Source organism: Mus pahari, chromosome 10 (assembly GCF_900095145.1).
Source record: "Mus pahari chromosome 10, PAHARI_EIJ_v1.1, whole genome shotgun sequence".
NCBI classification, from domain to species: Eukaryota; Metazoa; Chordata; class Mammalia; order Rodentia; family Muridae; genus Mus; species Mus pahari.
Window position 1 is genome coordinate 115,071,353 of NC_034599.1, and position 24,350 is coordinate 115,095,702.

A 24,350-nucleotide genomic window follows, 5' to 3' on the forward strand; every position below is an offset into this window, starting at 1 on the left:
GACTGACATACATGTCACACGCACTACAGAGAAGGGTGAGCACGGCTGAGCTGACTGACATACATGTCACACGCATTACAGAGAAGGGTGAGCACAGCTGAGCTGACTGACATACATGTCGCCTAGCGGTTACCTTCTAACTCTGAACTGAATCTCAACATGACTTTATAAACTGACATGGTCACACAACCAAAACCTACGTTTTCTAATTTATTTCTAAATGCTCCATTTTTATTTACGGAGAGGCCATATGGCATACATCTTTCTTAGTAATGCTAGAGTAAAACTAGTTAACTTACTTTTTTTTTATTGCTGTAATGTTATATCTAACGTTTTTTCCAAGGTTGATTTTTGTACTGACATAGAAAAATAAGTTACCAACCACAAGGAGGGGACTCTCTAGTGTATGAGCACAAGAAACTGGAGCCTGGCCATCTGCAGAGCTGCCCTGAGGTCAGCAGGTCGCCCGAGCCAAGGCAGGAGCTCCAGGCCCTGGGTCTGATTAGAGCAGCATCCAACCCAGGAAAGCAGCAGCATGGAGTCCATGAAAGATCAGAGAAGGGAAAGCAGAAACAGAGATGGCCACACTCACATCCTCCAGCTCAGAACGGCGCTGCTGTGCACTGACTGTCAGGCTTTCTGTGTCTCTCAGGACTTTCATCCTTTCTCGCTACTGTTAAGCACTTACCAACCAAGAAACCACCCGACATCCAGGTCCACCTTTTTCGAAGCACTAAGGATCACTCAGAGGCTGGGAAAGCATCCTCCATGCAGACTGTCTTCCAGCGCCCCAGCTGACCTCTTCTGCACCAAGGTGGTTTGAAGTCAGTGCCCAAAGCATGGGCAACTCTGGACTCAGTTAAAAAAGAAACAAGTGGCAAGGCTGCAAAGCATTTCTGGCATCACAAGGGCTCTCACAGCCCAATGAATGGCTTCTGCAAGTCCAGGCAGCCTTCAGGTCTTTTCCTCACCCTCTCTTCGACAGGTAATAAACCTTGCAAATGGCTCTTCAAACCATGGTTCTATACCCCAAACTCAACACCGACATACTGGCTCCCACCAGGGCCATCGTCCTCCCTTCCTGCTCAGTGGTGTCTAGGAATTATCCTCCGGAATGCACACTGCACCCGTGGCATCCAGGGTGAGCACATGCACACACAATGAACACACACAGTGAGCATACACACAGTGAGCACACGCAGTGAACTCACACACAGCAAGCACACACAGTAAGCATATACACAGTGAACACACAGTGAACTCACACACAGTGCACACACACAGTGAGCTCGCACACAGTGAACTCACACACTGAGAGTGCACGCACACACACACACAGTGAGCTAACATGTAGTGAGCACACACAGTGAGCACAAACACACACTGAGCTCACAACATAGGACGGAAGAAAGGGGGACCACGAAGATGGATCTCTTCAGCCTCCAAGCAGGGCATTCAAAGTCACAACTTCATTTTCTTGGGTCAACGCTGACCCAGAACTTTGGGGTGTGCTACTCTACAGTCTTTACCACGCTCTGTTTCTGTACATTTCCACAAGTATTACATTTCTAACTAGTCACAAAAGGGCACAATGTTCTTTGGTGTCCAATATCACTAGCAATGGAGGCAGCTCTGAAGATTTCTTGCTCATGTTTGGTCCCTGCCTAGTATTCCAGACACAGTAGGGCCCCATATTCCAAAATGATAGAGAGAGACATGAGACATGCGGCCAGAGTACCGGTGTCTTGTGTGTAAGACTATGTGCCTTCCTACAAGTTACCACAGAGCCTGAGGGTGTCACAGTGAATGCCACTGCAGTGGACCAGGTGTAAAGCAGAAAACACACGTCAAGTCCGCAGATGTCTATTCCAAATGGAGAATCCAACAGTGTCTGGAAAGGTCTCTTCCTGTGAGCTGGGCCGGGAGCAGCAGCTCACAGCCTACATTCTCTAGTCAGACATGTTTTCTTACTGCTCGGCACATGTGTTACTAGAGACGGCGCGGCAGCTCTGATGGAGGATGAGAGGCCTGTGGTGGGATGAACACTTTGACTTACCTCCACAGCCACCACGATCAGAACAAGGTCTGTTTTGGATTCTGGAAAGACTGCGTTCACTTGTGGTGACATTCCAATCAGAGCACAGTTAGTGACCACGGATATAACACTCATCGTTTCAAAAGCCAACTGAAAGGGAAAAGGAGCAGCATGAAGAGCAGCAGCAGCTATGTCCCATCCCCAGGTTCTCTGAACCCCAAGGACAAGCCCTTCCCTGGTTCTATCCCATCTACATACATTTTAAACCTCCGGCCATCTTGGTAGGGTTCTCTTTGCTTAAGAAAGCTGTGTGGTTGTGGGCATCTTAGAGTCTTTTGGCTTGACTACTCCTAAGCAGTATGCCCAGCCTTCACACCTAGGTGTGGCTAGGCTTTGAGTGTGGGCACCTCTGGCACTGCTCATGCTACTTCTCCCTGCGTGTTTCTGAAGGGAATGTAAAAACCATCACAGGAAAGCATTTTGCTCCCAAAAGCAGGCGATATCTGGAAAGAAGCTACTTTACAAAACCGTCCCACTTTGATACGCCCCATGTTCCACCTGGCTTAGCTACAACCAAGCTCATTATCCATGTGGTCCCTTCCTGGGGACAAGAACCAAAGTCCTTGTAGGGCACTAGCAAATCCAGAAGCCAGGCTTCAGTGGGACTTACAGAACACTGACTGTGCCCCCAGGAGGTCAGTGAGTCCTATGATGGTCACTGGGTCTCTGGGTCACTGGAGAACCTGTGTTCCTTTCTTTCTGTTTGTAACTAAAGCTCTTGATGGCTGCTGCATGATAATGGGCGGCATTCATTCTATGGAGCACAAGGACTATACTTCTGGCATGTCTTCCAACAGTCATAGATATGAAAATAGCTGCTCAGTGCTTACACTAATTTTTGTTACCTCAAGCAATTTTCTGGTTGATACTCTGGGTTCTTCCACGGATACAAGTCTGAAACCATATTTCCTCAAACAGTTGTATCAGTCCCTTCTGTTTTATGTTTACAACCTTTGCCTTCTCTGATTGGTTTAGACAGTAATTCTAACCCTACTGAGCACCAAGAGTGCTTTTACACATCCCTCATCCATTGGCTTGTTTCAGCTGCTTGGCCTTTCGTCACTTGATGTTTTAGGTAAAATGGATCTATAGTCTATACTTTGTGAACTTATATCTTCACAGTATCTAAGTTCACACACAGGGTCTATGCATCTTTACATAAGTCCACACATCTTCATGTCATTGTCACAGAAGAAATGTGTCTGGGAATCACAGTACTATGTGACAGGCAGCAAGAACACTGGCACCGCACACCCATTTCAGCTTTTCTTGTGCCCATCTGTGTAAACGTGCTGTTCCACAGTTTCAGAGCACAAATGGCTTCATGTTTTCTGCTATACATGGGGGATACTATTTGTTTCTTAATTCTCTGTGTGTCTGGTCTTGCCATCACATTAATTCTGGCTCCCTAAGTACTGAGGGCGAGGCTGATCCTAGGCTTTTCCTGAGGCCCCAGTGTATGGGGAGGGAAGCAGCGCCTTCTCTGAGCCAGGAATGCGTTTGGCAGAAGCAGTCATAGCCTGAGGCAAGGGCCTTAGGAGAGCTGCAGCTTTGGGTCCTGAGAACCCGACTCTTCCCACCCTAAAAGACTGGACTTATCAGTACCAAGGCTGCTGAGAGTGAGGTCCGTGATGCTCATGGCACCCTTGCTTCCTAGAGCAGCTGGCTTAGCCTGCTGCTGGCTCTGCCCCATTGTGTGGTAGTTTCTGCTGCAAACATATTTCCGGGGAAATAGGATGTAAGATGCTGCACTTCCTAATAAGCTTGCTTGGCATAAGACATTATTGCATATGCCCTATGCGTCTGCATCGGCAAGCCCCGAGCCCACCTGCTCTATCTCCTTTATCTCTGACGCCCTAGCCCTTCCTCCTCAGAGCCTCTCGCTGAAGAATGACCCCTAGACCTGGTCTCATAAGATGATCTGGGAAATACTCCTCTTCCTCCACTGACTAGAATTGTATAAAATTGGTATGACTTCTTTTTAAGTAGTGAAATCTGTGGTATAGTTATCTAAGTCAGATTTTTTTTCTTCTGGGGATGTGGGCTCTAGACTCAGCTTCCTTCACAGTCACAGTGCTGTCCCCTCCTCCTCTCCTGCACTCATTGGCTGAGCTGCAGCAGGAGTCTCTGCCTTTGAAGGGAAGGTACTCTCTACTAGTTGTCAAGTTCCTGTGGCCACACCCTAGTACCCCAGCAGCTGCAAGTGTTCAGGTCTGACCTCATGCAGTGCCTGCTGGGCCCTGCCACTGTGTTTGTGTCTTCTCACTGACCACATTTCTGCCTTCACTTTCACTGAATTGGCTCTTCCTTGTTTCCTTTCTTCTACTGGCCTTGGGCTTATCTTGCCTGTCTTTTCTAGTTTAACAAATACTGAGATCTTTTTCAGCATAAATGCCTAGTGCTGTGAGTTCCTGGTCCCTCTCTCATCAGCCACATCCCACACACTTTTCTTCTGGTTTAGTATATTTTTGGGTGTCATCTGAGAGCTTCTCCTCATGTGCATTTTGTGCTGACTGCTTTTTCAATGGATATCCTGCTGTTATCTTCTGTCACTAACTCTAGTTTGAGCTTATTGTCAAAGGTGTACTATGTACAGTTCCACTCTTTGAAGTGCTTTCTGTCCTGAGATAACTGGATGTTCTGTCAGACACTGCCTGCTGATGGCACCACTGAGCCTTCTTCATTCTTGACTTTCCTCTTCTATCTTGGGGAAGGGAGTGCTTTCATCTTTAAGTACAATGAGGGTTCACCATTTCTCCTTTCTCTTTAAGCTTTTGTTCTCTCTTCTGTTTTAAAACTGTTGCTTGATGCATACACATTTATTTCAGTTTGATGTTTTTCTGAGAATGTGTCCCCCTTTTCAGGGCAGAGCGTTTCTCTCTGGTACCACAGCAGCCTCTGCTTGCACTTTTCCCTCTTTTCTTCTCAGCAATGTTTTCTTTTTTTCTTTTACTTACACCCCGTTTATCAACTGCTGTGAATTATTTCTAAAAACAGTGCACACTTGGATCCCAGTCTCATCCACTCTGCCATTCTCAGTCTTTAATCTGTATATTTAGGCCATTTATAGTTAGTGTAAGCATTGGTGTGCTGAGATTTAAGTCAGACACTTGTTTTCTATCTGATCCGTTTTTACTGTTTGTTTTTCTTACCTGAGTTATCAATATCACTCTTGGGCTTCTTTTCTGGTATTTAGTGGTGTTCTGGGTATTATACATTTTCTGCTTTTAGAGTTTTTCTTTCCCCAACAATGACTCAGCTTTTCACATTGTTCTTCACATAGTTACCTGCCATACGCCAATACTGGCCGAAGGTTCTGCAAACGGCCGTTTGAAGACCCTGCACATTTTCAAGGCATCTGAGTTGACTTCAGTGAAGTTATTTAACACAGCAAAGGCAGCTGCTAATGGGTAAACACAAGAGAAAAGGCTCACATAGCCAAATTGCAGGAACAACTCCAAGTAATCATCAAAGGTTCCCTGCAATGTAGAGAGACAACAGGCATTGCTCAATGTCACATAGGAATAACCACTTCAATGCTAGCAAAGGGACAGGGGATGGTCTTTAGCTACTAAAGGACTCAAGATCTACACCAATCTTTTCTTCTCAACCATAAATTCGGACAAATTTAAAAGTTATTTTGCACTAAGTTGCTGAAATAAGGAATCAAAAATTATTTACCCATTTCCTCACATATAAATCATTAAACTGAAGATACCCACTCGAACCAACACAAGACAAACAACACCAAATCTAAACATGTTGTTTTTAATGATCCAAGAGATGTATCCTTGCTAGCCACCTTTAATCCCAACATGCAGGAGGCAGAGAAAGGCAGATCTCTGAGTTCAAGGACAGCCAAAGCTTCACAGATACACACTCAAGGGGGACAGATCCTTACCCATAGGTATACTCAAGATGCCCAGACCTTAACTAGAAAGTGCCAATGAACTGGGATAATGCAACACTGTGTGAAGGAGCCCGATGCTAAGGTCAGAGACCTGAATTTGCTTCCAAAATTCATATGATGGAAAGAGAGGACCAAATCTTGTAAGTTGTCCTTTGGTCCATATGAGCATGCACGCACGCTCGTCCTACAGTCCTACATTTGACCTTTGCCCACAGGATGGCGGAGGAAGAGCTGTCAGCTTGCTGAGTGAACACAGAAAGTCCCAACCAAAAAAAAGACAACACACCTCAGAGGATAGATAACTCAACCACTACCACTAGAAGACCCCGCCACTGCCACCGCATGAGTGTGAGTGTGTGTGTGTGTGTGTGTGTGTGTGTACACGTACATGTTCCATTTTCACATTTGGAATCATGCTGTCCTGATCACATAGATGTACAGTTTCCCTCAAAAGAGCCAATTGAATGGCTTCTAAAATGCTAGGGTCCCTTGCTCAGAAAACCTCCTCCTCATGCCACAGTGGGCTGGGTGGCTCCTGGCATGTGAGAGTCCACTTTAGGGAGCCCTTCCTCATACCCCAAGGGCTAGCTAGGGAGCAACTTGCAGCTCTAGGTACCTACATGCTCACTGCCAGTACACTTACACTTAAGAGAGACTGAACCACCAAGCTGAGTCAGCACCAGGTAAAACCCAAGAGCAAGAAGAGAAAAACGTAAACTTAGCAAAGCAAACACAAGCCCAAGACACCCTTGACCTCTTAGGTGAAGGTCAGCAAAGACCACCTGATGGCAGCCTTAAGAGCTGACATGTAGAACGGTTATGGTATGTCAGTCAAAATCGTGACCTCACATTCCTAATTCATTAATATCTGAAGACAAAGTTCAGGTTCCAGGGGCCCATCCCACCTGTTCCTTTCCTACCTCATACACAGTGTATGTACCCAGTGCCAAACCAACTCTCAAGCAAAGCAGGCATGGATGAAGGCCATGGGGCAGGGACTGATGCCAAACTCATGTTTTGTGGTCAATAAAATGAGCCTCAAGGATGGAGAAAGGGAGATGAGTAGCTTATGGTCTCAACACAGAATAAAATCTTAGCATATTCCCACTGAGCAGTGTAGTGACATGATAAGACAATTAAGGAGATAATAATCACAACAGAAAGAAAATGGTTCAATATTGTTCATGATTTAAAATTCTTACAAAACAAGATATTTTAAATGTCTCCAAAACACAAAACAAAGACAACAGCCAACAGTGACAAGGTGGAGTTAGGAAGAAGGAAGAAAACAGACACAGCTGTCCATGCAGAAAGCCCAGCAGGATGACAGGAAATGCTGGAAATGCTAGGGAGGCTCAGCCCACCTGCTGAGAAAAGATGCAGCAGTGTCAGGGCTAGAACAGCAGGGGGCTCAGCTTCAGAGCACGTGCCCCCAGAAACCCAGTCACTTTAAAACAGAAAAACTCCGTTGAAATCTGCCACCAATGTGATGGGATAGAGGACCCCACCTGCCACAGGACAACCCAGCTTAGTGCAGCCCAGCATAAGCACACCAGCAAAACCACACCAGGTGATCACAGAGGCTGACTGCTGCGAGAAGGGAGTGAGGGGAAAGACCATCCTTACATGAGCTCTGCTAGAAATTAGAATGAAAAATTGATTCACTGAAATAACAATATACTCACATAAATAAAGAACCCTTAAAAGTAATTGCATTTCACAAATCAGAAAATGTTTTAAGTGAAGACTGACATCCAGGCACAGCCCTGGCCAGCCTCTTCACAGTCTGCTTGGTGGGAGATGGCTCTCTGGCTAGGTGGCAGTGGCTGCTGGGTGGGGCATTGGGATGGAAGTCTCTGTTAGCACCAGGACACTCCAAGGCCTGGCCCAACCATGTGACACTAGACCTGCGTTGCCAGGACAACGACCCTCAATCCCACAACTCACCTGGCTCAGTCCCCACCCTCATTGGTGTGATGTCATTCTCCNTATAAATTAGGAGATCACCCCCTCCTCTTCCTCTTCTCCTCCTCTCTTCACCCCACTTCTTCTCTTCCCCCTTCCCCTTTTTCTCCTCCTTCTCTCTCTCTTCTCTATTCTTCTACCCGCTTTGCCGCTCCCCATCCCTGCTTAATAAACCTCTCACGTGGAATCACCTTGGCGTGGTCTGCTGTTTGGTTTATCCGCTCAAATCATATATATTAATATTGCTTAATAATGCTAATTCATAAAAGTCTCTCCTCCCACAGCTACAAGGATATAAAGCACTGGGTGCAAGGGAGGGGCAGCAATGGACCCGGAAGCTTTGAGCAGGTCAGAGGTCAGGACACCCAGAGGTCACCGTAGCCCAAGAGGCAGAAGCTTCATTTTCCTTGCCTACTCTGTCTGCAATTTTTCCAGTTTTCTATAGTGAAGGGGGAAGCCATGCTTTACAATAGTTTGAGACTCTGACAGACTTCCGTCTTTCAAACTCACAATAACACTTCAGACTCCTGCATGGCAGCCAGGGAGCATCTGATTCCAAGACTTCTGACTTCAGTAAGAAGCAAATGGGTAAATGCTAGCCACAGACTCAGAAGCAAAGAAGCAGAGGCTAGGACCCACTTCCAGTAACAGAACTGCACTGTCCATTTCTGCTCAGGATAATTCTAGAGTTTGTGCTATCAGACACAAGAGTGAACGACGGCCACACACAAGAGTGGACTATGGTCACACTGCTGTTATGCTTCCTAAAGGAAAAAGATGTGAGAGCACAGGAAAGATCACAGTGAAGATTCTGGGTGTCCCTATGGCCATTCATCCTCAAATGAGGAAGAACTGAGTTGAGTGAGTGAGTGTGAGTGTGAATGAGTGTATGTGTGTGTGAGCGTGAATCTATGAGTGAGTGTGTGAATGAGTGAGAGTGTGTGAGTGAGTTTGAATGGGGGTGAGCAAGAGTGTGTGAGTAAATGAGTGTGTGAGTGTGCTGAGTGACAGTATGAGTGTGTATGAGTGTACATATATGAGAGTGAGTGTAAAGGAGTATAAATGAGTGTGTGTGTGTGTGTGTGTGGTCTGTATAGCACACAATGAGCCTAGAGAAAGCAACAGAGAGACCTGGGAGGGTGGTAAATTTGCTTCAGAACTTGTCAGCAGATAAGAGTAAAGGAAGAGTTAAGTTTTCATGAGCTAGAGTTTTTTATTGCAAGCAACTAAACCTCTAATAATCCACGTCCATTTCCTCAAAACAACTGATAAGTCCTCTGGAGTTGTCCTGGGGCAGAGAGGACTCAGCAGCAAGGACACTCTTAAGCTTCACGACCCGCTCAGTCCCCAAATCCATCCCACTCAGAAAACAGGATCCATGACACACATCTGTAATCCCCCCCGCACTCCCATTGTGAGACAAGAAGCAAACACAGAAGGCTTGGAAGCTCCCAGCCAGCTCAGCTAGCCTGGGGCATGCAGAGCAGCTAGCCTGGGGCATGCAGCTCAGCTAGCCTGGGGCATGCACAGCAGCAGATATAAGAAACTCTGCCTTGACTGAGTGGGAGGTGGGAACTGACCTCCAGAAGTTGATCTCTGACTCCATGTTGCACAGGCTCTCTCGCACACAACACATAAACTAATAACTATAACGGCACTAATGATGTCCTAACAGTCATGGGTGAGCAATTCTGCTGCTTCAGGGACCATCTCTCCTGTGCACTGTCACACCTGAGCACTCATCCCTACACCTCTCTCTGTGAAACAGTCAGGTAATCCTCCACCCTCACCCTCTGGTGTTAAAGAATCAACACAGGCATCTTAACGCATGGTTCTATCCTTCTAATGTCAAACCTGCTGCAGAGCTCTTAGAGGGAAGCACAGCACATTGGAGACAATGAGCTCACAGCACACACTCATGAACATGTGTGACTATCACACACATTCACTAAAGTGTAACTCAGCCACACTGCACTTACCAGGTACGTTCCCATTTCCTTCTCCAGGAGGACTTGCTCATACAAGGTTGTGTCGACATCCGACTTTAATTCCCGCACCTTCCTCTTTACCCTTGCACAGTACTTCCTCTGGAGCCAGTAAGGAAGAAGAGATTCTACGACTTGGTTCAGAATCTGGGAGGTGATCAGGAGTGTGGCCAAGCTCTAAGGAGAAGCATGAGTGTCAATTCAGCAAGAACAGAACAAAACCACAACTTGTACAGTCCTCCAACACTACAATCAGATCATATAATGTCACAAACATGAGCATTAGAGAGCTGGGTGTGAATGCAATGTTTCTAACTCATGAAGAATATCAGAAGAAAACAGCTGGGCTGGGTGTGGTGGGACATGACTTAAATCCTGACAGTCTGGAAGCAGAAGGAGGTTTGGTCAACATATCAAGTTCTAGGCCACCCAGGAACCTTCATAGTGAGATGCTGCCTTAGATAAATGATGATGGATGGATGGATGGATGGATGGATGGGTGGACAGATGGATGGGTGGATGGGTGGGTGGCTGGCCAGCCGGCCGGCCAGGCAATCCAGAGTTCTTGGGAAAGTAAGTTAATCTGACATTGTGACAGTAATCTTTGTCATTTTACCCAACTATAACATGTTACTACAAAATGCCAGGTTTCACAGGGTGGGGATCACTGTTGACTAAAGTATTTTAGAAGTTGTGAGTTGTGGAGATGACTCCATCAGTGAAATGCCTGCTGTGTAAGCGTGAGGACCTGAGTTCAGATTCCCTGAGTAAAGAGATGGACATGGTAATTAGTGCCAGGATCCCAGTGCTGGGGAGGCAGAGACAGGAAGACCCTTGGGGCTCACTGGGCAGCGGGTCCTGCTGAATTAACAAACTCCAGGTTTAGTGAGAGACCATATCTCAAAAATAAATAAATAAAGTGGAAAGTAATCGAGAAAGACCCAACATTAGACTTGCCTCTGCATACAGACATGTATGCACATACAGGAGAAATCAATACTCTGAAGGACTGCAGAGATAGTTAGTGGTAAAGAGCACTGGCTGTTCTTCCAGAGGATGAGGGTTCAATTCCCAGCACCCACATAGGCAGACATGGCAGCTCACAATCATCTGTGATTCCTGCTACAGGGGATCCGATGCCCTCCTCTGTCTCCCCACCCCACCCTGGCATCAGGTACTTGGCACATAAGTAAGTATGCATGTGGCCCAGAACTCATACAAACAAAATACATATTTTAAGAGAAAAATTAATACTTTGAATTCAATTTATTAGTTTTACTAGTTACTGGTTTTATATGATCCAGAAACTATGATACTATAAATGTAGGCAGGACTTTGTCACACATTTCAGACATGAAGCAGCACCACACAGGACTTACTCTTCTCTCAGGTATAACATGTTATTCATGTGAAAGTGAAATTTGCAAGACCTGTTACAGGTTATCCTAACCACCCACATCACTGACCACAGATTACAGACTTCAGACACCCGTGCCTTGGGAGGGGTCAGTTCTGCTTGCTTATTTGCAAGAAAATTAGACTTAACTAACTTCTCTGGTGAGCACAATATATTGAGCAGGTGCTAATGCTTATTCTTTAAAGGGGAATAAAAACAGACAAAATAAAAGCATAAAGCACAGCCTCCCCTCAGCATCCTGTTACCACACTCACCTGGCGCAAAAGCTTCATGTCCTTCAGGACAAAGGCAATGTAGAAGAGTGAGGCGAAGCAATTCAGAAAGTTGAACTGCCAAAGAAGACAACAGTGTGAAGAGCTCTGCAGCAGCACAATCCATCTAAAACTGCTGCGGACAGGGAGGGACATTGGGGCACTTCCCTTTCCCCTCAGGCCTTAACTCAACTATCAACTCTGGGTTCAAAGCACAGCACTAAGGGCAAGAGCAGGGATGAGGAGGAACTGCACAGAACCCCTCCAGTCCGCAGTGCCCACCTGGGAAGAGATCAGGGTCCTGCCCCCTGCCCCACACGGGGACAGCCAGGCTCCCTGCTGTGAGCCCCACACACAGGGACAGCCAGGCTCCCTCCTGTGAGCCCCACACAGGGACAGCCAGGCTCCCTGCTGTGATGTACAAAGCCTGCTCTTGCCAAGCGCCCTCCAGGTCAGCAGCACCTGCAGAGGCCCGCTCTCCTTTTCCTTACATGAAGCCTAAGGCTGCTGCTGCCCCATGGAGATGCTGGGACCCAGGCAGCCATGGCAGAAAGACACTACTGTGCTGAGGAGCCCAGACCTGGAAGTCACTTTGGGCCCACAGGCTTGAACTCTTGTTCCACACCAGGAGGCAGCAAGGTAGTGCTGGCTGAAGAGACGCTATGGCCTAGAAGATTCCACTTACCACCAACACTTTCAGAACAAGATGATTCTGGTAAGCAGATTCCAATCTGTGATTCTCTATAATGTGAAGAGGGAAAGAAGATTATCTCAGACAAGAAGCAATGTAGGTGTGTTGTCATGGGGCAAATTAATGGGACTGTGCTCAGAGGCCCTGGGCATCTCTGACTGTCAGTCACAGCCATCCAAGAACATCAATAAGGGCACACTCTCATCCACTGAAATGTCATTGTGATTGGGGATGATTTTTTTTTTCCTAAATATGAGAAAAAGAAATCTGGGAAATGTTGGCAAATGAGTGTACACCCAGCCACCCCAAAGAAGAGCCTGTATTGTAACAGTAAAATGGTCACAGAGGAAGCAGCACAGCTCTGTGTGGGGCCTTGGACAGGAATAACTTGAATTCGGATTCTAGCCTCACCTAGAAATAGAGACATTGTACAGTGGTCCCAAGACAACAGAAGCAGGAACAGAAAACATCTTGAGGGACTCCTGCAGTGAGGACTGGCCTTCACTAGTACACACTACTTGACCTCAGGCCATCCATGCTACCGCCTGCTTCGCAGCCTCCTGCCCTACTGTAGGGATTGGCTACTGCCTGTGTGGCTGTGGACATCAGAACATATGATCCAATACAAAGAAAGCCCTGAGAAAACTGGCTGCTGTTACTAGAGAACGGACAGAAACTTAACGTTGGGTCCATTAAATTAAGGCCCAGAACTCTTCCCACAGGATAACACAATGCATTTGCTTGCATGGACAAATACTGAATGACCTATGACCTTTTAAACTCTATCCTGGTTCTCTTTTCCAGGGATGCATACATACACACCCACCCTTGAGCTGCTGCCAATGACAGTAGGACGCAAATCTCAGCTGCTCTGGAGACATTTTATTTTACCCTCAGTATGACATACAATGTTATGATATTGGACAGGTTTAACACAGATATGTCTGAACTACCCTGACTACACTGTACAGTGTTGGTGCCTGGTAAACATCAATACCCCCTTATCCACAAAAGCGCAGAAGAGTTGCTAATTCACAGTACACCAGAAGGTGAGAATGAGAAACTAATGTTCACAGGGGCACCCAGAACCTGGCATGCTCCATTGGATAAGAGCACTATGGAGTCACAGTCTGGAGATGAGTGAAGGCCACAGGTGAGCTCCATAGCAAGCCCAGAAGACTACTAACTACTCTTCAGTTGTGTGAGCCCAAACATCTGAGCAACAACTTAATCTTTTACTTTAATTTTGTGTATCATGTATGAGTGCTATGTATGTGTGCATGTGTTGTACAGCTCTGTGTGTGTGTGTGTGTGTGTGTGTGTGTGTGTGTGTTTAGGTCATGGCTGGTTCTCTCCTGCTATGTAGGTCTCAGGAATAAAATTTAGTCCTCAGAATGAAGAACAGTGCCTTTACCAGCTGAGCCATTGCTCCCTGACCCTCTGACCTCAAGCAATACTTCTTAAAGGCAAAGAGACACGGGATGAAGTGTGGCAGCTTACCCCAAGATGTTAGGAACTCAGCAGCATATCGATAGAGGCGGTTCATGATCTCAATCACAACGGCATAAACAATGCTGGGCACATACAGCAGAAGGCTGGTCCACTCAGACCCACTGTCCTCGTGGAGACTCAAGGCCCAGTCCTCCATGTCAAAGTAGATCATCATGACATAAAGGGAGAAATAAAGGCAGAGGCACACAAATGGCAGAGAGACTAGGTAGATGCGCAGTTGTCTCTTGTAGCTGGAGTAGAGGGGCTCCTCCCTGCCCGTGACTGAATTGATGCCAAGGACTCCATGAAACCCTGGCCGGGGCTCCTCAAACTGCCTCTTCATGACCAGTGTCCCCCAGCGATAGGTCATGTTGGCACAGCCACGCTTCCACACCTCCAGGATCACTGTGGACCAGATGAGGTTGAACGAGGCAAAGATGACATACTTGTCGTAGTCTTCCCACACAAACAGGTAGTAGGGCAGTCCGATGATGGCCATGGGGATTAAGGCAAAGGTGAAGTACTCCAGGAACCCAAAGTATAGAGCGATTGTCTCCCCAAAGTAGTTACGAATGCTGTCTGCAGGGGAAAGAAGGGGAGGGCTGAAGGTACAGGCCACCTTACTACAGCACAAGCAGACATGTGTTTTCAGTGGTTGGTGATCCTTTACATCTCCATTCCCATCCTGTGTGGGGTGCCACCTCTATCCTGCATGCAGCACAAACCCCACACAACAAGCCTTGAACGTCCCAAGTTCACAGCTCAGGCATCCGCTGCTGAAGTGACTCTTGGGGGGGCCTTACCTCGGTTTCTCCCTCACTTCCCCTTCACCTAACAGATACTTTCTTCCCAAATTGAGACACGGATGTTTGTGCACACCTTCATATTAGTATTGGTCAGGAGGTAGCCTGGGCAGCCTGCTGACAAACCAAAGAGGCCATGCACACAGCAGCTCTGCTAACCTTGGCCATGCACACAGAAGCTCTGCTAACCTTGGCCATTCACACAGCAGCTCTGCTAACCTTGGCCATTCATACAGCAGCTCTGCTAACCTTGGCCATTCACACAGCAGCTCTGCTAACCTTGGCCATGTGCACAGCAGCTCTGCTAACCTTGGCCATGTGCACAGCAGCTCTGCTAACCTTGGCCATGTGCACACTGCAGCTCTGCTAACCTTGGCCATTCACACAGCAGCTCTGCTAACCTTGGCCATTCATACAGCAGCTCTGCTAACCTTGGCCATGTGCACAGCAGCTCTGCTAACCTTGGCCATATGCACACTGCAGCTCTGCTAACCTTGGCCACGTGCACAGCAGCTCTGCTAACCTTGGCCATATGCACACTGCAGCTCTGCTAACCTTGGCCATGTGCACACTGCAGCTCTGCTAACCTTGGCCATTCACACAGCAGCTCTGCTAACCTTGGCCATTCACACAGCAGCTCTGCTAACCTTGGCCATNGCCATTCACACAGCAGCTCTGCTAACCTTGGCCATTCACACAGCAGCTCTGCTAACCTTGGCCATTCACACAGCAGCTCTGCTAACCTTGGCCATGTGCACACTGCAGCTCTACTAACCTTGGCCATTCACACAGCAGCTCTGCTAACCTTAGCCATTCACACAGCAGCTCTGCTAACCTTGGCCATGTGAGGAATCAACCCCTGGGCCTCAGAGCAGCTGAGCTGGGACAAGAATGGGATGAGGGAGGGGGGAGGGAGAGTGAGAGGAACTAGTTCTTAATTATACACTGGATTTTATTAGGTTCTAGCTTTAAATTTAGTGTAGTTTATGTATATGTATATGTCTGAGTTATGCACGTACACTATATGCATACAGTGCCCACAGAAGTCAGAATGAGGTATCACAGATCCCCTGGAACTGGAGTTACAGTACAATACCCTCAGAAGCAGGAAGAGGGCGCCTGATCTCCCTGAAGCTGGAGTTGTAGATGGTTGCAAGCCATCCAACATGACTTGCTAGAAAGGAAGTCCAGTCCCCTGCAGGAGCAGCAAGGCATCTTAAGCCCTGGCCATCTCACTAGCGTTCAATCTTCAAACTTCTTGTTCAACATTGTAAATAGATGTTTGTGGAAATGAAGCTTAGGAACAAAATATAGAAAGAAGGCTTCTCTTAAAATAAAATTTAAAAATGCGCTTTAAAGAAAATGAGATGACAGCGACCCTTAATGAGGCTCCAATTTGAATATTGTCTCCATGCCTAAAATCTTAGCAAAGGCCATGTGTGCTTGGTGGTAGAGCATTTGCCTAGCATGCTCAACATTTAATCTCCAGCACTGAAAAAAGGGTTTACTCAAACACATAACCAACCCAAAATGTTTAAACATTAATATTGACATAGCTTTCCATAAAGTAATATTCAATATGTACCAGGAAAGTTACTCTTATTCACAGAAAATAAAGGATTGACTCTGACTCAACTCAGGCATAGCTTGGTCCCCTCTCTGGGAACAGAAAATTTCAAATACTAAATATTCACAGTCAAGCTATCCTCATATGAAGACATGGCTCACCTGTGTTGGAGAGATAGCTCAGCAGTTAAGAGTGCATGCTGGTCTTGCACAGGACCCATGTTCACTCTAGACTACATCCTGCAGGCAGCTCAGAATTGCCATCACTGTAGCTCCAGGCCCTAACGCCCTCTGCTGGCCTCTGCAGGCACCTACATGAACATGACAGCCTCAACCTCACCTTTGCTCATGTGCATGCGTACGCACGCACGCACACACAAAACTAAAAACAAATGCGATCTTATTTTAGAAGATGTATATTCACAATAGCTACTCTGAACTGCCTATATTGTAGATCAAATTTAGCCAAAGCCTACATGAAATTTTAAAAGGGACAAAGCCACCAAGCCATCTCCTTGTCTGTGTAGCTGCTAAGCACTGGCAGGAAAGTCCTGAGCGGGTGGACAGCAGCTTCATCAGTGGAACACAGGCAGTGACACATACCTATGGGCTGGTACTTCAGAGCAAATCGAGTGTACCACGTGCCCTCAAGCTTCTTCAGGGCTTCAGTGTCATGCAGCGGAAACACCTGGGTCACGATGCCAGACGTGAGCAGTCTCCTCACTGTGGAAGAAAGCATGGGAACTACCTAAGACACTAGTACGGCTTAGATGCCTTCAGCAAACAGAGCAAGGACGCCTCAGCACCGAGGTGGCAGTTTCTGGTGCTGCCCCAACAGCTCTGAACGTGGACGATGTACTTCAGAATATAAATATCTTTACTATTTTCTCTCACTATGAAAGCAGTACAAGTTGCGTAAAAGTCTGGCAGTGGTGGCACACACCTTTAATCCCAGCACTTGGGAGGCAGAGGTAGTAGATTTCGAAGTTTGAGGCCAGCATGGTCTACAGAGTGAGTTCCAGGACAGCCAGCACTACACAGAGAAACACTGTTTCAAAAAACAAAACAAAACAACCAACCAACCAAACAAACAAACAAAAACCAAGTTGAGTAAAATTTTAAACTATACAAACAGTTCTAGGACAGCCAGAGCTACACAGAGAAACCCTGTCTCGAAAAAAAAATCATCTATACAAACTATAAATCAGAAGCATGCAAACTTTCCATTTTTCTCTCTATATAAAAATAGCTACTACAAATAGCAATTTAATATATAACCAGATGTCAAGATATACACTGAAATCTATGCACAAATATACTGATGTTTAAATACAAAACAGGAATCATCTTATGTGCCTTACAGTGCTCTTGATCATTTGAGCGGTGATATATCAAACTCTTAAAGATTTATTTATTTATACACATGAGTGCTCAGTTTGCGAATTCCTGCATGACAGAAGAGGGCATCAAATCCCATTACAGATGGAACCTCTGAAGAGGATAACCACTGAGCCAGCTCCCCAACCTCCCTCCCCCAAATCCTGAAATTATTACACATACATTATTCTATGTCTTCACACCTTTCTTACTATATACACTTAGAATGGGATTTTCAGGACCAATGGCAAATTTTAAATTAATTCCTCTGCCCCAGTACTCTGATTTTCGCTGGCTACCGGACCTCCCCTGAGGCAGACGAGATGCTTCTATGTTGGCAGCATCCTCACTCATTTCTGCCTTACCAACCTCATGACAAGACACATCCACAAACAGGAACTTCAAACTCCCAGCACTGCTCCTTCTCTATGAGGCTAGGTGACAAGTATGACTGGAACATTCACACACAGTATGGAAAAGACAAACACAGTGGACCAGTGCCTCCTGGCCACATTCAATGGACCCAGGATCTCTTAGCTGCTGTAGGTACCGAGAGCCACCCACTCGTGTGGAGGGATCTTCAGTCCTGAGGCCATGCTGGGGAGCTGGGGCACTTTTCCCATGAGTCTTTGAGATAGTCTCTTGCTGAAGAGCATGGTTGTTCATACAATGGAATTTGCATTTAAAAAGGCGGGGCTACCACTTTCACACCCTGATGGGATTGCAGCCCTACTAACTGGAAGAAAAGAGAACTCCTCACCCATGAGTCCTTACAATCCATCACTCAAACAGACTCTACACAGAGGAGGAGGGGAATAAAGGGCAAGCTACTGTGAAGGGTCCCCCACTTAGTGACTGGAAAAGGAACCAGTCCGAAGTACCAGCTCTGGGGGGGCAGGACACACACATGTGGTTTTAGTTCTATCAGCTTTGGGCGCTGTCAGGACCTTTGGTCAGTTCTTTATGCTAGGAATTTTGAGGACTTTTCTTTAGCATGACTTAACCACCTACAACCCGAGTCCTGGCCCTTGGTGTAGGGTGCACAGCGGCAACGGGGTCTTCTCCACTGCTGCACCAGGGTTTAAAGTCTGAGCTGGCTCATAGCACCGAAGTTTCAGGTTCTTCTCTACAAGACAACTCCATTATGGAAGGCTATTCAACAGGCTCAAAGACCCGCTTGTATATCTCCAAAAATAGGACAGTGAATGGAACCTTTAGAGAGGCTTCAAGTCTAAATTACCAGCTTCTCATCACCACCAATGCCAGAGCAAGGTTTTGGTTTCAGCTCTAAAAATAGAAGCTGGCTTCTTTAAAAACCTCCAGCCTCCTCACGTCAGCTCCGACTGTAATTACAAGGAAGGACTCTTACCTTGAAAGGAAAATAGGATGGTGCTTGGGCCTAACAAAAGAAGGCAGCAACCTCAGCCAGATTCCCTCCTTCCAGAGTGCTGACAATTCCACATCAATAGCCCTTTCATGCTGGAGTGACTTATGAGAGCCACTGGATGGCAAACATTAATATCTTATCCAAGGGAAACGAAGGCTGGCCTGGTCTGAAGGATACCGTAGCAGCAAAAGCAGTAACAGCAACAGCACTGCTGCCTTTGGCTAACGTGATATGTTCGCCTCAAAAGGAAAGGGATCCCAGGACTCCTGACAGGCTCTGGCCAGACAACAGAAAGCTGAGGAAGGGAGGGTTCCACAGCAAGGGATGACCAGCGCAGCCCCTTCCTGTGGCTGCTGGATATCATAGTAAGCAGGCTACTTCCATCCAAACTGGAAGACGGCTGCTACACCCAGAGATACCTATATCTCCTGTGTTTCTCATTTGATTTCCAAGCTGTTTAACATAAAGACTACAAACCCATGTGGCCAAACACAATGTGCATGTGTTTGTGCGTGCATGTGTGCTGTGTGTTATCGAATATACACATATTCAATGGTTGAATATTCTTACATACATTTCTGATTGTGGTGTTTGGGGTTTTAGGGGCAGACTCCCCCTACTCCAACTTGTCTATCCTTACACACAGAGGATGTCCTAACAAGATGCTGTTGCCTTCGAGAGCACAGCCATGTAATGTTAAAGACGTCAGATGTGTTAGAGCACATGTTAGCCTGTTCTTCTGTTACTGTAACAGAGGACCTGAGCTGGGCTAGCTTTACAAGAAACGAGGTTTCTTCCCATCACAGTTCTGGAATATCTCCAGTGAGAACTCATGCACACAAGCGCTGTGATGACATCACCAAACAGGAAGCTAGGCTGGGCTTAGAGAAGAGCACACTCCCAGTGAGCCATACCAGAGTAAGTGTGCAAACTCCAGGCAGACCTGGTCATGTCTATGTGGTTGGCTGATCGGTACAGAGAGAGCTGGGGCTTCCAGCAGCACCAGGACCTTGCTTCTGCGCTGTTCAGGGGTGTCTGTACTGTACTTGAGCATCGCCTAGAAGTATCTGGAGCATGCCTCACAGCCAAGTGAATGAGAAAGACTGCACATATCCTTTTGCATCAATCAACATTCTGTTGATACAGAATGTGGGGTGCTTGGTTACCTAGAACACTGGAGACATCAACACTTACTTGTTCATGAGACAAAGAGATCAAGAAACATTAAAAAGAAAGTTTTATGAAACCAAAATTTACAAATGCAAAACACAAAGCATGAAACAAAGCCTTTAAGGCCAACATCTGAACCTGGATGGAGCAGGCAGACAGTGGTGGTATTCCAGAGTTCCTGGGACCCAGGGGGGAATGGATGAGCTTCCAAGACTTGGTGCACATCTGTAGTGTCTTGCTAGCTACCACCAGGAGGAAGGCCGTTAGCTTAGGTGTGAGTCAAGGCCAAGCCCTGTAAGAACAGTGCTCCCTAGAACAGTGCTCCCCAGAACCTCTCTACAGAATGCAGCTGCCTCAGGAGAACTCACTGCAGGACAGAGTATAAGCCTCTCTCTATCATTGCTTCTTGCTGGAGACCCTGGCCCCTTCCTCCCATGTCCTACCTTCCAAAATTGCCAATCTGGGGAAACAGGACTTCATTTTAAATGAACTAACAGTGGCTCATACTTGCAGTCCCAGCATTAGGGAGGCTGAAGCAGGAGGATTGCTGCAAATTTGAGTCCAGTCTCAGTTCTAGACTGAGCTTCTGACTCAAAAACCCAAGACAAAAACAATAATAAGTACTAATCACAGAGAAACTGATTAAGACACATGACAAGGAAACTGAGAGCACCGAGAAATCAAAGCAAAAAATGGGCAGAGAAGTAACAGCAGGAGGTCAGTGCTGGAAGTCACAGTGCCAGGAAGTCTCCATGCTGAGTGTCATGCGAGGAAAAGCTGATATAGTAAAGCGATCCCGGCAAACACATCTCCAAAATTAAAATGCAAGCAGGAGCTGAGAGAACAGAAGGAATGGCTCCAAAGAGCAATGTGAGAAAGTATGAAATGACTATAAATTCCAAATCAACAAAGTTACAAAGAGAGAAAAAAAACACAGGTGAAAAAAAATTGTATCTAAGTCTAGGACAGTGGATGTTGCAGAGGGTGCATGAAAGCTCACACATATACAATCCACTTGATGTTCCAGACAGCGCATAAGAGCCCCCTACACACACACACTCTCTCTCTCTCTCTCTCTCTCTCTCTCTCTCTCTCTCTCTCTCTCTCTCTCTCACTCTACACCTCTAGAACACAGTCAATACCACCAAGTCTTCAAAGGTAGTTGTGGAAATGCTTCCTCAAATGATGGCCATCTTTCTTATATGATACCCGGATGGCGCCCAAGAAAAAAACTCACAAAAGCCAGTCTAGTCTTCCCCTCGGCTGGCAGTGCTTAAGTCACACAATGTAAAACAGCAAGGTTTGTCACAGTTCTGGTGGCCTTCATCAAGAAGTTCAGGAACCTTGAAGTCCCCAAATGGGTGGACACAGTTGAGCTGGCCAAGCACCAAGAGCTTGCTCCTATGAGGAGACTTGCTTCCACACAGGACCTGTCCCCACAGCACCACACCTGTGCCTCCAAGGTTGTACTGGGGTCGGGGTTCCATGATCCAATCTACAGAGAACTGCAGAGAAATGGATCAAGTATAGCCACTTCAGTAGCGCCTCCCAGAGTGTGGCCCTCGGACCCTCTAAGCAGTGGGTAGGGAGAGGTCAACATGGAGAGAGGGGGCAGGGAATGATGACAACGTATCTCTTCTTTTCTCTCATATGAAAATCTAAGTTTAATGTGAAAGCAGAAGGTGGAACTTTTCAGTTGAGGAGTGACCAGGAGGAGGGGGCAGCAATGGAGGGAACATGAAGTCAGAAATATACATGTATGAAAATATCACATTCATTTTCTGTACAACTAAAAATTAATAAAAAAGAGACAAAAATTTAACTTTTGATATAAATTTAAAAATGCAAACATGAAGTCAAAGAAATTAAGAAAATGTTAAGTTAAATTTGATTGGCTATATTTTAAAGTTGGCATTACCTAGCATTTTCACTGAAAAGAGGAAAATAACCATAAGGTACTAACTTTTTCTTAAGCACAGACAAAAGCAATTTCAACATGAAATACAACACCAAATCAAACAGCCCAACACAACGTAGGTCATTAATAAACAGTATACATCCAAATTACATTTCAGTGGGAGAGGGCTTGCCTGGTCTGAGTAGAGCCCAGAGCTTGACCTCCAGGGCCACAGAACTGAATGGCATCAACAAAGAAATATCCATAAGAAAAAAGTCTGCAGATTGGGCTGCATGGAAAACATTAATTCTAACACCAGATGCAGCTAAAATGACCCTCAGCAGAGCTTACAGCAAAAGGATAAATAAAAACAGGCACACAGAGTGAGTTCAACCTTATCCAACACTAAACAAGGAAACAAATAGTAATTAGCAACTGTGAAGGATACAGTCTGCACTGGAAACCTGCCCAAAATCTTCTTGCAGCAAATAATCAAGCTACACAGCAAAAAGCAAGCAAGCAAATGCACACCTTACAGACAGCAACTCGTCAGAAACATGACGGGATCCCCACATTAACAATCTCTACGATTAGGACTGATCAAGAAAACAAAAAAAGATACAAATGATTTTTAAAAAGCAAATGGCAAAATTAAATTTTAGGACAAACAGAAATGGTCAAAAACACGATAAAATATTCTATCATTTTAAAAAGCGGTAAGTGGCATTCATCAGGAGTTAATAAGATAGGTAGGGCTCACCAGGAGGAGGTGAGAACAGACCCACACTAGCACCACTGTCCACACACTGATGACGCAGAGCGAAACCTCACAGTCAGATACTGCAGAGCCCAGTAAGTTCACAAGCATGCAGTCTAACCAAGCACCTCGTGCAAAGTCAGAGTGTGACTCAGATACAACAGGCACAGGAAGCAGCTTGGTGTGTCCGTCCCCAAAGACACAGATACCTGTGATCTGACAGTCATGCCTGAGCCACTCCTACTTTATGACTAAAGCAGTGGAGGAAAGGTATTAGACAATCATCAATATGAAGACAGATTCGTGGTGGGGGCACCAAGCGGCCTAGGAAAGGAACGCACGGGACTAACTCCAGAAGCTTAGGTGAGCAAAGTCCGCAACAACAGGGAAGTCTATGCACAGTCCCTGTTGTTCCACAAAGTGTTCTCTAAACTGATGCCTCTCAGAAGAGAAATGCTGGGGAGGCGGCAGCCTGGGACAGGAAGGAGATCCAACAAAACCTCAACCAGTTTTCACATTCAGATACTGAAAAGTTATGTCTCCCTTCTTCTCACAACCCTCCACTAGGGAAAATAAACATGGGATGTGAAAAGGTGCTAGGGAAGTGTCTTCTTGCCTTATGGAGTGTAAAAAAAAAATTTGTTTGTTTGTTTTTCAAGACATCATTTCTCTGTGTGTAGCTTTGGCTGTCCTGGAACTCACTCTGTAGACCAGGCTGGACTTGAACTCACAGAGATCCTCCTGCCTCTGCCTCTCTGCCTCTGCCTCTCTGCCTCTCTGCCTCTCTGCCTCTCTGCCTCTCTGCCTCTCTGCCTCTCTGCCTCTCTTGCCTCTGCCTCTCTTGCCTCTGCCTCTCTTGCCTCTTGCCTCTGCCTCTGCCTCTGCCTCTGCCTCTCTTGCCTCTGCCTCTCTTGCCTCTGCCTCTGCCTCTGCCTCTGCCTCTGCCTCTGCCTCTGCCTCTGCCTCTGCCTCTGCCTCTGCCTCTGCCTCTGCCTCTGCCTCTGCCTCTCTGCCTCTGCCTCTGCCTCTGCCTCTGCCTCTGCCTCTGCCTCTGCCTCTGCCTCTGCCTCTGCCTCTGCCTCTGCCTCTGCCTCTGCCTCTGCCTCTGCCTCTGCCTCTGCCTCTGCCTCTGCCTCCCAGAGTGCTAGGATTAAAGGTGTGCACTACCACCACCTGAGCATGGTGTGATAATACCATACTAAAAAGTAAAAGCCCCCATTGATCTAGGCATCTAGAATACAGTTTGCAAGACACAAAAACAACTGTTGCAGCTCACTTTGAGGAGTATATGGGGGGAAGGTTTCTAAAAAAAAAATCAAGATAATTCATCCTTTAAAAAGTACACCAATATTTAAAACACAAGGTCAAAAAAGATTAAATTTTGGGAAAATGCCATCAAATCAAGGCCAATCTGCATCCTAGGAAAGAGATTGGGTTTTCTGAACACAGGCTGAGGAGGAGGTGGTGGGCAGAGAACCAGCACCTGAAACAGTATTATCACGTGCAGATGAAATATGAAAGGCCTGGTGTCCAAAAAAAATCAGTACTGTGGAAAATGCAAACGAGAAACTGTCCTATCCAAAGATCC

The 24,350-nt window shown here is 46.4% G+C and overlaps 1 protein-coding gene across 1 annotated transcript in view; it reads right to left on the reverse strand.

Moving 5' to 3' along the window:
• Ano10 (anoctamin 10) overlaps positions 1-24,350 on the reverse strand; it is a 117,543-nt gene that overhangs the window by 71,768 nt on the left and 21,425 nt on the right. The window contains exons 5-11 of the mRNA XM_021206019.2: positions 16,778-16,897; positions 13,815-14,384; positions 12,309-12,364; positions 11,627-11,701; positions 9,950-10,132; positions 5,383-5,574; positions 2,057-2,185 (exon numbers count right to left, since the gene is read on the reverse strand). Coding sequence (XP_021061678.1) covers positions 2,057-2,185; positions 5,383-5,574; positions 9,950-10,132; positions 11,627-11,701; positions 12,309-12,364; positions 13,815-14,384; positions 16,778-16,897 — 1,325 coding nt within the window. The remainder of the gene's footprint in view (positions 1-2,056; positions 2,186-5,382; positions 5,575-9,949; positions 10,133-11,626; positions 11,702-12,308; positions 12,365-13,814; positions 14,385-16,777; positions 16,898-24,350) is intronic.